Source organism: Rhinolophus hipposideros (assembly GCF_964194185.1).
Source record: "Rhinolophus hipposideros genome assembly, chromosome: 1".
In the NCBI taxonomy this organism is placed as follows: Eukaryota; Metazoa; Chordata; class Mammalia; order Chiroptera; family Rhinolophidae; genus Rhinolophus; species Rhinolophus hipposideros.
In genome coordinates this window covers 70,699,545-70,713,754 of record NC_138047.1, presented here as the reverse complement: position 1 = coordinate 70,713,754, position 14,210 = coordinate 70,699,545, and the positions used below count along the sequence as shown (strand labels likewise).

At 37.1% G+C, this 14,210-nt stretch overlaps 1 protein-coding gene across 3 annotated transcripts in view; it reads left to right on the top strand.

Annotated features, from left to right (window-relative positions):
- UNC5C (unc-5 netrin receptor C) overlaps nt 1–14,210 on the top strand; it is a 368,028-nt gene that overhangs the window by 294,872 nt on the left and 58,946 nt on the right. For all 3 annotated transcript variants that reach the window (XM_081059736.1, XM_081059735.1, XM_081059737.1), the window contains 3 exons: nt 5,563–5,743; nt 9,143–9,310; nt 11,543–11,707. In XM_081059736.1, coding sequence (XP_080915862.1) covers nt 5,563–5,743; nt 9,143–9,310; nt 11,543–11,707 — 514 coding nt within the window. The remainder of the gene's footprint in view (nt 1–5,562; nt 5,744–9,142; nt 9,311–11,542; nt 11,708–14,210) is intronic.

The following is a 14,210-nucleotide window of genomic DNA, read 5'->3' as shown; positions in this document are numbered from 1 at the left end:
ACTTGAACCAGAAAGTCAGTGGTAGTAAGGGGGTGAGATTTCAATGTGTTGCTCTGATATTAAATGGACAAAGGAAGTAGAAGAGAGGAGTCAAGGCCAAGTCTGAGGTTTTTGTCTAAGTAACTGGAAGGACGGAGTTGGCATTAACTGAGATGGGTAAGACTATGGGAGGAGCAGACCTGGAAGGGCAGTTCAGGAGGTTGTTATTAGACAACTGAGTGGAGTTGTAAGAGGGCAGTGGAATATATGAGTCGGGAGTTCAGGGGTGGGCTCTGAACTGGAGATAAATTTAGGAAGTCATCTGCATGAGACTGGATGAGCTAATCAAGGAAGTGAATAAGGATGGAAAATAGAAAAATGAAGGGTTCCAAGGATGGAGCCAACACCAGGGAACAGACTTCAGCTCATGGAAGTCATGGGGAATGAGTGAGATAGGACAAAAAGCAGGAAAGTGCCATGTCCAGAAAAACCAAGTGAGAAGCAGAGAGGGAGGAACTGGGTCAAATAGTGCTGCTGAGTCAAATAAGAGAGCACTGAGCCCTCACCAGCACATGTCACACAGTGAAAGTACTTGTGACTTTGAAAAGAGCAGTCTGATGAAATGGTAGAGGTGGAGGCAGACTGGAATAGATTCAGTAGAGATGAAGAAGAGAGGAATTGGAAAGAGTAAATATAAACAACTATTCCAAGGTGTTTTGTGAGATGAGCAGAGGAATGTGGGGGTGACTAGACGCAGAAATGAGTGGGGAGGGATTTTATTTAAAGTTGTGAAAAATAATGGCATGTCTGATGGAAATGATTCAGTGGAGAGAGAAAATGAATGATTCAAGAGAGAGAGAAGAGAATTGCTGGGGCACACGCTTGAATAAGAGAGAGGGAATGGGATTCAGAGTACAAATGAGAGGTGACAGGTCGGAGCAGAGAGTGCTTACTCAGAAACAAGAGAGGGTACAGAGCAGAGAGGGGGAGCTTTGGAAATTGTCTCATGATTGTCAGTTTTCTCAGTGACATAGAAATCTTGGTCATCAGCTGAAAGTGAGGATAGAGGGGGAGGTAGTATTTAACAAAAGAGGAGAATTTGTGAAATAGCTGTCTAGGAGTATGGGGCAGTGAATAGACCATGAAAATAGAGTATGACTTTCAGGCAGAATTAAGGGGCCACTTGAGTTCTGTTCTCATGAATTTAAGATGAGCTCATTGATTGTCTGTTCAGAGCCATGGTCCACTGCAAGGATACAAAGGTAAAGAAGAGGAAGTGTGACCAAGTGAGCACCTTGAAATGAGAGAGGGATGCAAGAATTGAGGAAATAATGTGAAAGGTTATTGATAAAGTCAGACACTGGAATTTACAACTGGTCAAAAGAAAGAGGGAACACAAGAGGGGTGAGGATAAAGTTGGTAAACTCAATAGATTGTAGGTCCTGGTGCAGGTTTGTTGAAATAGGGGTCCTACAGAGAATAACTAGGAAAGACAGAAAAATGGTGAAAAGAGAGCATGATTGAAACTGAGTGTATGGAGGGGTTGCAATTATTGGTTAAAGACAGGAGTTAGGCCAGTGCTGCTCAAACTTTAATGTGCATGCAAATCCCCTGAAGTTCTCATTATGATGTACATTTTTGATTCAGTCAGTCTAGGTGGGTGGAGCCTGTGATTTTGCATTTCTATGAAGCTCCCAGGTGACATAGATGCTATTGGTCCAAGAATTTCATTTGAAAGGCATTGGTCTAGAGTGGTATGTCACAATCCCAGCAGCAAACCACTGCCCCTTGCAGAGTTTAAAAAATACTGATGCTAGACCTGTCTTAACCAATGAATCAGAGTTTCTCTGGGTTGAATTTAGAATTGATATGTTATAAATGTTCTCCAAGTTATGTTGCAGTGAAGCCAGGATTGAAAACCTCTGGCCTAGAATATATAACTATGAGGGTGAGTGACTTAGAGGCCAAGATCATTGCCAAAAAGAAGGTTATGGAACTGAGGGGCCAAGACTTTAAAAGTGTAATCTTTTGGTTAAGACACCAGAAATTACGACAGGAATTGTACTGGACCAAATGACTGTGAATCCAGAAGTCTGTAGATGACTACAAAAAATATGGCAATTGGATGACATAATCGGATGGCATGAGATTGAAAGCAAATTTATTTGGAGAGAGAGGTTTTGAATAGACAATGCAGAACAAGGACACTTACTGGATTGCCATGGTATTTTGTTAGACTTGTTAGATTTGGGAAGTCAAATACCCACCATTTGAGAGGATTCCAGAAGAAGCAGTAGTATAATGAAGAACTCGGTTTTAGTTAGAGAAAAATGAAGAAAACAATCTTAAAAGAGATTGACATCTTGGAAGATTTTACTGCTGTATTCCAAGGCAGTAAAGATTTTGAGACTTTTGGAGGGCGGGTGATGGAGACGCATAGAGCAGGGTGAGGATTCTAGTACAGGAGGGAGTGATGACCTGCCCTCTGGACCCGCGCCTCTCGTGGAGATGATGGTCTCAAAGCAGGGCATGTGGCACAACTGGGAGTACTAGAGCGTAAGGAATGGTGGGGAGGGGTTATGCCAGAAGCCAGAGAAGTCCTTGGCTCCCTTCTCCATTTCTATAGCTGTTTTCTAGCAGTAGAACCCTTGGTTTCTTCAAACAAAGGTACACAAATGAATCCCATGTGGAAAACAGATCAAGGAAGAGCTTCTCTGGTTAAAGCCAGAGTTTGGACAGGAGTTCAGTGTCCCCTCGCAGGGCCCCAGGGGCCTCCTCAGCACTTCTCAGGCTCCTCAGGGGTTCTTGAAGCTGGTGAGAGACACCCAAGGAAAGTGCAAAGTCATGCACAAGAAAGGAAAGACCATATGCCCAACAATTATGTAAGTCTTTTCAAGTCTCTTATCAACTGTTCCGATTGCTCACTTTTTAACATGTAACAAACTCTTCAAATAAACCAGTGGTTTCCAATATCCCTTGAGATCTCTTTATGTCCCTTATGATCAGGAATAACAATACTGCTGTGAACTGATATTATATAAATAGGAAACCCCTAATTTTGAACAGTCATGACTTAGAGCATGTTCTCCAGAAGCAAACCATGAGGCAAAGATTTGAATGCAAGTGCTTTGTATGGATATTCTCCCAGGAGAGCCTCAGAGGTGGATGGAGCCAGCAGGAGAGAAAAATAGAAATCCAGAAAAGAGTGTAAATTCAGTTGAAGTCTTAAGGAGGTAGCTTCAGCATAATTTCTGCAGGAGAATGCTGGAGAGTAACCACTCAGGTTTTGACCCCCACTTCCCACCATTGTCTACAAAGCTTATTTCCACACCCTGTGAGCCAACCCGAAGGGGAAAGTTAGGGGAGTGGGCTGTGAACTGCTACACTTCCAGGAAGAGTCCTGGAGCCTAAGTGCTGTCCTTCAAAAAAGAGTAGCAGTATGGGTCCTTAAAAGAAAAGCACACAGAGCGCCTGCACACACACACACATACACACACATACACACACACACACACACACGCACAAGTGGAAGAGATCCAAGACCAGCTCAGTGGAACCCAACAGTAACTTCTATAAGTAGAAAGCTTTCCTCAGAATAGTATAGATAACCTAGGTAAAGATTAGATTATGTGTGTGTGTGTGTGTGTGTGTCTATATGTATATATATATATATATATACATTTTTAATGTGTTTCATTAATTCATGTTTTATTAATTTGTTCTTTCATAGGTTTTGTTTTTCCTTTTTTTTATTAGTTTCAGGTATACAAAGTAACATAATAGTTACCGTGTTTCCCTGAAAATAAGACCTAGCCAGACAATCAGCTCTAATGCGTCTTTTGGAGCAAAAATTAATATAAGACTGGGTCTTTATAATATTATATAATGTAATATAATGTAATATAATATAATATAATATAATATAATACCGGGTCTTATATTAATTTTTCTCCAAAAGATGCATTAGAGATGATTGTCCAGCTAGGTTTTATTTTCGGGCAACACAGTAGACATTTACATCTCTCACAAGATTCAACAAATATTAATGTCAGCTTTCAATTACTGTCAAGTAGATTTCTGACAGTATGAATTTTTCTACCTTACCCCTTGCAGTTCTAGCAGGATCACATTACCATACACATAGGGCCATATTTTGAGAAAATCCAGGTCGAGTGAGTATGAATATCTGATCAAATATATTCAAGCATGGCCCTGACTGAATGTGCTGTCTGTATTTGAAAACAAAATGTGTGCTTTAAAGTTCCACTGTTTTAGATGGATTCTATTCTCTTTCTCAATTCCATTAGTGTAAATACCAAGAATGGTTATCTATTTCAAAATGTACATAATTACAAATAGTTGCTCTTATCTATTTCCTCATACATTTATTTCAGGATTGTTGTTTGTTTCTGTTTTTCTCTATAAATGGTGGCCTCTCTTCTATGGATTAGAGGAGCATTATTGTAGAGTCCCTGCATTAGATTTAATTGAGAGCTGTGCAATGTCAAGCCCACTGACAGATTTAGAGATTAATTTCCAGACTTCTTGTGGTGCCAGAGAAGTTCCTTAAGATTTTGAAAATGGCAACACTATTGACTCCCTACCACTAAAGGTTACCTGTATCCACATCCACACTAATGTAAAAGGAAACTTTAAGTGTGGTAAATATCAATATCGTTTTGCTTTGTGGAAAAACCTGTGCACAGGAAAAAGAAAGAGACACAGGACAAGAAATAGTTTATCCTTTCTAAGGACAGCTTATACAAATATATCTTGCCTCCTTTCATTCTGTAGGAATAATGTTGCTATTGCTAAATTGATTTTATTTGCATAGAAAAAAATGTAGTTTAATAGTTTTGGACAGTCATGTCTGAGGTCACTTTCCCCAGAATCAAACCATGAGCCAAAGATTTGATGCTACTTATAGACAAAAGGAGAGATTTGAGTATGACTTATATGCTATTTGGATTATATTGAGAGTTTGTAGAAAATCTTCCCTCCGGCCCCCAAGTATTTTGGTGTAGATGCATCTCCAAATATGTGTTTACTACATTTAAAAGTAAGTGCATTTTCAGGGAAATTTAATCTAAATGTTCCAGCAAAGCTACACGTAAATCATCCAAATGTTGTTTTATTAGAGCTACATGATATGTAAGACGCCTTTTGAGCTTTTTAAATTGTTCCTATACTCTTTACTGAAAAGCAGCAGGTAAGTTGCCAAGAGTCAACAAATCAAATAGCAGAAGGTTCGAGTTCAGTTTGAAATGCGTAGCCCATTATTTTTGATTGGGTTCTGAACTTGGCAGTGCCAGTTCTCTCTTCCTGCCTGCAGGGCAAAGTGGAAACAATTTGAACACTGTATTTCCCAGTGGGTTCACTGGCATTTGAGAATAGCACAGTACACACAGAATCAGCATGTTTGGCAGGTGAGTGATCCCTCACATGACCTCAGAAAGTTACTTCCTCCCAGTTTGCAGTTCATAGCGTGGAGCAATATGATACATATTGCAAAACCCGCATTAGGCTGGCAGCCATCAAGGGATCCATATTTGGGAATTAACTATTTTTCTTGTGCATCTTTAGGTGGAATGGTTGAAAAATGAAGACATAATTGATCCCGTCGAAGATCGGAACTTTTATATTACTATTGATCACAACCTTATCATCAAGCAAGCCCGCCTCTCAGATACTGCAAACTATACTTGTGTCGCCAAAAACATTGTTGCCAAAAGAAAAAGCACAACGGCAACTGTCATCGTCTATGGTGAGTGAGCTGTTGGGTTCACACTCTAGTTCATGTCAAACTGCAGTTTCCCATTTTAATTTAAAATATCAAACAAGAGGCCCGTTTTCAATCGCCATTGCTGCTCTCTTCCAGCTTCTCACGTGGACAGTGAGAAGTTTAACTGCTTCTCTGATATTCATAGAAAGACTAGATTCGAAAATTCCTAGCCCTTTGTCAGTCAGTTTGTAGGAAAGTGAAAGAAAGTGCCAGTAGATATTCCTGCTTCCCTAAGTTCTCTCCTCTCCATACCCTGGACCACTGAGATCTAGAGTGAGTTCAGAGATGAAGCTACTTAAAGCAGTCTGCTGCTACTTCTGTGGTTCTTGGCTCAGTCCAATGGTTGCAAAACATCAGGCAAACTGGAGCTGACATGTTCCCCAAACACCTCAGAGCAACTTCCACTTCCTAGAACTTTCTATACACACTCCATTAGGGGCATTCCATGTGAAGACAAACACGGCCATTGCCAAGTGGTCCTAATCCTACCATGTGGCAAGGTTCAACATCATGACTTCAGGAACCTTCCCTCCCACTCTCTGGCCCTTTCTAACCGGTCTCATCTCTAAGCCTATCATTTCTCCAGAAGTAGTAAACAACTTCCTATCCAATTTTGCTGTGGCGTGATGCTTTATCTCCCTGTATGGTTTAGAACTCAGTGGTTTTCTAGTCATTCCATGAGTAGTTCCAGCGCCCCAGCTAACCTTTAAGCTCCTTTATGGACTAAATGACAACTCTGTATATTCATGTATTTCTCACAGTTTAGACACATAGTAAGTCTTCATATTCTTGATGAGTTATTGTGTCTGAGGAAACTGAACAATGTTGGGAAAGGTTTTGAGGTTATGCCACCTCCTGAATGATATGACTATTATTTTGAATGCAAGGAAGATTTTCATGGCTGCTTCAGTGTTAAATAAACTCTAGGGGCCTTAGTGTCTGGATGAGTGACAGAGTGATAGTCACTATCAAGTATCTGTCTCCTGGTATTTACTTAGAGCAGATCGTACCATAAGGATGGATGTGTCCTTAGGTGGTAGGGAGTTATGAGAATAGAAACGACTCTGATGCCCCAAAGGCCGAGCATAGTGATGCTTTAAAACCATCATTTTCATCACAGAGATGCAAAGTATTTTCTTTTAATCCTCTGAATACTCTGAGGTTTAATTTTCTAGTCAAGATAATGCTATGTTGAATTATAAGCAATTGCATTTCTTTAGTCACAATGATGTATTTCCTACTTTTTGTCTTTTTCTAAACTGAATGAGTTAACAGCATTGAAAATGCAAAGGGGGAATAAGGCACACGGCAGCACATACCAATTATAAATAATTAATGAAGGCAGGCTCTGTATAGATGTGTTATATACATGTTTAATACACATGCAAATCTCTTTTCCTAGGTAGACCACACTTTCCATACCCAATAATTACAATCAATAGTCACAAGTAATCAGTAATTACGAACCACACATTGTCTTCAGGAAGACTCAAACATAAGTAACAAGCATTTTGAGTTCAGAAAATAGCATCGGACTAGCTAGTGGTCAGGAGTCTTGTATTCTAGCACTAGTTCTACCACTAACTGGCCTTCCGTTGGTCACTTAATCAGGATGCTTTGAGCCCTTGTCACCTTCTTCATAAAATGAGGGAATAAGCCCAGGATATTCAAAGACTTTTATTTTCTCTAAAAGTTTATGATTATTCATTTCTCATTAAAATCCTAGCAAAGAATACATGTATACGATAACCCCAAATATCATCTTGCCAGTATGCAAATGAGCAATTTATACGGACAATTCTACAACATTTGAAGTTTTGTCAGGTGGAGCAGGTTAAGTTGTTAAGTCTCAGGAACATTAAATGAGACTCTGCCTATCAACCATCTCCTTGTGCTTTTCACAGCCTCAGAAAATAAGTTGTCCAAGGCTCACAGGTTGGGTTCACCAGAAGTCCACAGAAAAACATATACGTCTAACCAGTATTTCAGTTTCGAGTCAGTTGTATATATTTATTTTACTTGAATTAGTGCTGTTTTTAGATTGCAAATATATATTCATTACAGAAAATTTGGGAAGCATAGAAATGGTTAAAGAAGAAAATACCTATAATCTTGTCATTTTGAAACGATAAGAAATTCCAGAAAAAGCTTTAAAAATATACTACTGATATTTTCTATACATCAATAGGACTTTAAAACATGAGATATAAATATGTGCTTTACTTAAAACGTAATATTGACATATTCATCTATTATTAAATACACGTCTACAGCATCATTTTTAATGGCTGCCTAGGAGTAAATCACATGAATATATGTGGTTTACTGTTTTCCTATTGTTGAACATTACAGTTGTTTTCGATTATTTATCTTTACATAAAAGAATAACTCTGCTGTGAAAAGTACACTTGTCTGAGTCTGTGTACATGACACATTCATGATTATTCCCTGTTATGTAGGTTTCTAGAAAAGGAGATGTTGGGCATTTTATGTGCACATATAATGTTTATGTTTCTTGAATGGCTAATACTCTTTTTTACTTCCAGGAGGCATATGTATATATTAGTTTTTGTCATATCTTAACTACCAGCAAATAATTTTTGTTAGAAATTGCTTAATTACAATAATTTTATAGACTCACATTATTGAAGTACTAAAATATATCAGAATATTTTCTAGAGTAAGACTTCCAGAGGTAAATAATGAACAGAGTGTTACAGTGTAGGTTTTATAATCTCACCTATACTAACATCTCCATCAAATACCATAATTAGCCTTTATACATAAAATATGTGTCCATTTCAATTACATCAACTAATCGCCAATTCAACCAAATAGCTACTCAATTATTTAAAATCTAGCAATGTAAGACTTTATTTCTTAACAAGTTTCAATGGTTAGTTAATAAAACTGGCTAAAAATCCTTGAAAGGTTGTAAAGTTTACGTCTGCTAAGGAAAAACAATCAATCATCTGTTGAGCAAAGGCTAAATGATTTTATTCAGTTCCCATGTTTCTGATCCACTTACAGCCTTGACATAAGAATGTAAACATTTTTATTTGAGATATGCTGTCAAAAGTAATTTTTGGAGCTTGATTAGGTAAGAGGATGTATTTAAAAAATAAAAGAAAGAGAATCCAGTCCTATTTACTTTTCTGAGTAGGTGAGTAAATATTGGTAATTAATTTTATTTATCTCTACCCTTAGATTCTTCAGCTCCGCAACAAAACTTTGAATAAAATGATGTGCGATATCTCTCTTGGCTTTGAAGTGTTAGATGTTTTATGGTCATTTGGGAGATAACTTTTCATTTATGTGGTTTGTGTCTCTGTGTGCATGCACATATGTTTAATCTACATTTTATTATTTACCTCCTTCCAGTAAATGGTGGCTGGTCCACCTGGACAGAGTGGTCTGTGTGTAATAGCCGATGTGGACGAGGGTATCAGAAACGCACAAGGACCTGTACCAACCCTGCGCCACTTAATGGTGGTGCCTTCTGTGAAGGGCAGAGCGTGCAGAAAATAGCCTGTACCACATTATGCCCAGGTAAATAAACCAGTGTTTTCATTCCAAATGTCTCCTACCATTCTAGAAATAAGTTTTAAGGGATATACACAAAGCCTTATTCTTGACCTGAATGTGTGATAAACATTATTTAAATCCATCATATCAAGTCAATGCTTATATTGCTTGGAAGTGAAGTATTTTCTGCCAAAAGAGTACTTACCTTTATTACCTAAACATGCAAAATAGTATAAAACAAGGCATTAAACTCTTATAAACACAATCCCTCTCTATTACCAAATAAATTGCAGGAGCCAAGGTTGCAGGTTCTATAACTCAAGGGATTTGAACAGAATTGAAAGCCACACATTTTAGGAATAACAACACTTGATCTTCAGAAAGCCATAGAAATTCATTGGAACTGAAATTTTAAAAAGTTTTAGACTGAAATATTTGATATTTGGTGTCAGTTTCTGGGCAAGGGCAAATAAAACATTTGGAATCAATTAAAAGGAAGTCTAAGCTTTGTGACACATGAGCTAATAGATTTTGAAAATACAATGCAGTCAGTTCTTTATGACCTGTTCATGTTGGTCACCTGTTTTGTGAATTATTTGCGGTGGTATCTATGCCAAGATTGGAGTCCTCTGCCTCGAAGCATCTTTCTGTGCTTTTTCATGTTAGCACCAGGTATTATTTGAAGTTATATAATATCGGACAAAATCAAAACCAAAACTCACCAAAATGCCTAATTACACAATAAATTGAAAAGTTCAGCTAAAATTATTTGAAAATAATCCATACATTTAGTGCATTCCATAAAGGTAGTTATTATATTGTGAATTTCATTATTAAGATTCACAGTCTTCTTACTTCCCTTTATTTTGCCTAATGTTTGTCTGGTTTATACTTTAATAGAACCTTTCTCAGAGATGGATTGAAGAAATGAACCGAAAAGAAAAGCATAATCTATATTATTTATGCCTGTGTTGATTTGCAAATATCAAAATAGTATCCCACATTGAACCCTTTGAGAACTTTTATTTATGGAACAAATTTTGACACTTGGCTAGGCTTAGAATTTCATTATTTTATCTTGTACTCTCCTATGTGGAGAGCTAAGTACTCTCCTATGTACTCTTCTATCTAGATGTTGATTCCCACAATAAAAAATACACTTAGCATTCTGAATTAAAATAGAAGTGTTTGTGTGTGTGTGTGTGTGTGTGTGTGTGTGTGTGTGTGTACTTTGGGATGGTCTGGGTCAATGCAAATGCATTTTCCCCAGATAGTTATGAGATGCTTACACAGCCAGCTCTGTATGATTGAAATATTAATGCATTCATCATTTTTTTTCATGTGGGCATGTTTATATCTCAATACATAGTAAGCATACTATATTTACACAATAATTTGAATATGAAATCATAGAGTATTAAAATTGATATAATTTCTATCAATATGCCGTTATAAGATGCTATGTATATTAGATGTTCAATAAATGATCTTTAACATTGCTTTACATTGAATTCTATTTAATCATAATTATTTATGTATTTCAGGGAAAATTTTAAAAACTTAACTCTCATCAATATTTTTATCCTATTAATGTAAGAACCTTTAAAGACTGCATTTTAAAATATGACCTTAGTGAAATTTACTATATATTTTTTTTCAAACTGGGATTGAAGTCATGATGGGTTTTTTTTTTGTTGTTTGTTTGTTTGTTTTTAAATGGAGATATCTCAGCTCATGATCATTGAAATTACTGACAAACCAGCCACCAAAATCAGGAAGAAAGTGAGTGAACTCAAAGTGACTGAATCACAGCAAAATATTGGGAATGTGACTCAGTGTATTTTTAAAATAAAAATAGAAATGTGTACATCATAAAATAATAGAGTGGAATCATCGAATAATAAATGGAATAATATTGTTTTTTCAAGAAGTCACTGAAGAAAATCTCAGCAGAATCAACTAGCCTGGATGAAAAATCAAATCAAAATAGTATATAGATCAGAGACAGATGATAGGTCGATGATAGATAATAGACAGACAGATGATAGATAGATAGATAGATAGATAGATAGATAGATAGATAGATAGATAGATAGATAATGTAGATTACTTCCAGTGGTTGAGATGAATGTAGTCCTTAGTGGGGCATTTTCCTCAGGTTTTTTTGTTTTTGTTTGTTTTGTTTTTATACATGAGTTCTGCCCTCAAGCAACTCCTTCTCCCTTTGACCTGATGCTGAGTTTTTCTCTGTGGCAGTGGATGGCAGGTGGACCCCCTGGAGCAAGTGGTCTACTTGTGGGACAGAGTGCACACACTGGCGCAGGAGGGAGTGCACAGCTCCAGCCCCTAAGAACGGAGGGAAGGACTGCGATGGTCTCGTCTTGCAATCCAAGAACTGTACTGATGGGCTTTGCATGCAGAGTAAGTCTATTTGAACAAACGGCAGACACTGGGGAAGTCTGAGATTTTTACCAGTTAGATTTCTTTGAAGAATATACTAGAAATTAAAAATTATTTGACAACAAAAATGCAGTAATACATCAATATCTTAGCTCTCTCCCAAAATTGAAAACGGTAAACTTTCAGAAACCAGAAGGAATAATAACTGTGTTTAAAAATAATATGCACAGTATTGCTTTCCTAAGAGCAAAGAATGATTTAGTCATTTCCATAGAGGGGCTGTCATCCTTTCCAGGATAAGGAACCACTACTCAGTTTTATTAGAGTGCACAAAAGGGAGCCCTAAACTTTTCAAAGGGTCACATGACTTCCAAAAGGTAAGCTCTTTGTTCCTAATTCATGACCATTACTGAACTAGCCATAGGGTATATAATATATATAAGGACAGGAAACATTTCTGCAGGTAGATTTACCAATTTACAAGTGTTTAGTGGAATTGTCTTCACAACTCCTTGAAAATGCTGGGATTTGTTAGAAATCATAATGTTCATTTAAAGGAAACAATGTTAATAAAACATAAATTTTAAAAATGGGTGTAGAAGATTGGCTCAGCAATATAATAGGTGCTTTCAGCTAAATAGTCCCCATTTTTCACGGCTTTGTTCCTTAGGTTTTCTTAATGAGATGGTTGTTTGATTTTCATACCTGTGAACTCTTACCCCTTTATTGAGGAGCCCTTAGATCAGGGGTATCCAAACTTTTTTCAACGGTTTTCACCAAGGGCCATATGCGGTAAAATACACAAACAGCTGGGCCACTCACTCGAGGTGAATTACGTATTGCCGCACCTGGTTTATTTAAATAAACTAAATATATTTTTGGAATTTGCTGAGGGCCAATTAAAAATGGATTGTGGGCCACAGTTGGCCCGTGGGCCGCAGTTTGGACACCCCTGCCTTAGATGTACAAAATCTACCATCTCTTTCATGACCATGAATTAAGGTACTAAGAATTTTTCTGAAATCACACCTATACCGATGAATGGATCAAACAATGTCCTGTCTTTGGATCTTTCCTAATGGCAGCCAAACGTTGACATTTCTTATAATACATTACAAATTGTTTGTGGAATACAAGCAGCCAAATGTATTTGTGTAGAAGCATTTAACAGTAAAATATTTTATTTTCACCATATTTATGAAATTCTGTTCCAGAGTTTATATACACAGGGACCTTTAAAGAGAAACCTTACTTAAAATATAAATAAATAATTATGTTGCTGACATAGAATGAAAAATGCCATAGGCCTTTTGTTTTTGTATTCCTGGTAGGATGCATTCTTGAGAATGGGCTGCTGCTGAGTGTAAAAAGCACAGCTTCTGGTTGGGATTTTGGGACTGCTACTGTGCATCTCCCTAAGTTTGTACCGTAAGTGCAAGAATGAAAAGAATACAGCCGTTTTACTAACCATTTATCCAGAGATACAGGGTTTGTTCCTTTAGGCATGAGTTTGAATAAGGATTAAAATAAAAACATACCACATGCAAGTTATTATTTTAACATTTTTGTAATTTAGTACTCTTCCTTTAGTGTTTGACAAACTGATTCATGTGATCTAAAAGTAGCAATATTTGAAGTTCCTCTCTTCCTCCTCCCCTCTCCCCCACCCCTAACTCTTCCGCCTCCCCCCTCCCCCCACCCCTAACTCTCATTCCCTTCTGGCCTCCCTCTCCCTTTCTCAGTGTTATATTTCAACTTTGGGTGATTGAGTGCTTACTGTTTCTATTATGCATATTTAAAAATTCCCAGAGTAACCTATTTAACAAAGAATACAATGCTGCAAGATGGAGCACTGGGCCTTTTATTAGTTACACAAATGACACATTCTAAATTATGACATTTATCAAATACAAGCATACCTTGAGTACAAGGTAAGACTTCCATGACAGCATTTCCTTAGCATCTAGCTTATTTCTTACAGCATTAATAGAATTCTTTCTTATGGTTGCATATTTGCCAATAATGATAGCATGAAGTATGTGTGGACATAAAGAAAGGGAATGAGGCTAGGGTTTTTTTTGTTGTTTGTTTTTATTTGTTTATTTTTTATTAAGTCTCTTGTTAGGCTGAAACATTTGGGTATTTGGATTAAAATCAGTCAGTTTAAAAGCTATTCTCTTTTACAATTCTGATTTGCTATAGTAACAGCCCCTACTAAGTCAATAAACTCTTTCATTTGCCCCCTATATCTACTCTAGTGCAACAGAGAATTGTAGTCTGTACTACTATTGATTTCCTCGATGATGAAAAACCACAGAGATATTGCTGCACTGTGTAACTGTAGTATTTTATAGTGAAAGCCATAGTTACCGTTTCCCAGTAAGCTGGGTGTTTCTGGCATAACATTGTTGCCAAAGTTTTGCAAAGAAATAATATTGCTCTTGACCTTTATTTTGGAAAACAAAAGACTTTCTAACAGTGAAAGTACCAAGCTTGCAAGAGAAACAAGTCTGTATTAAGAAAA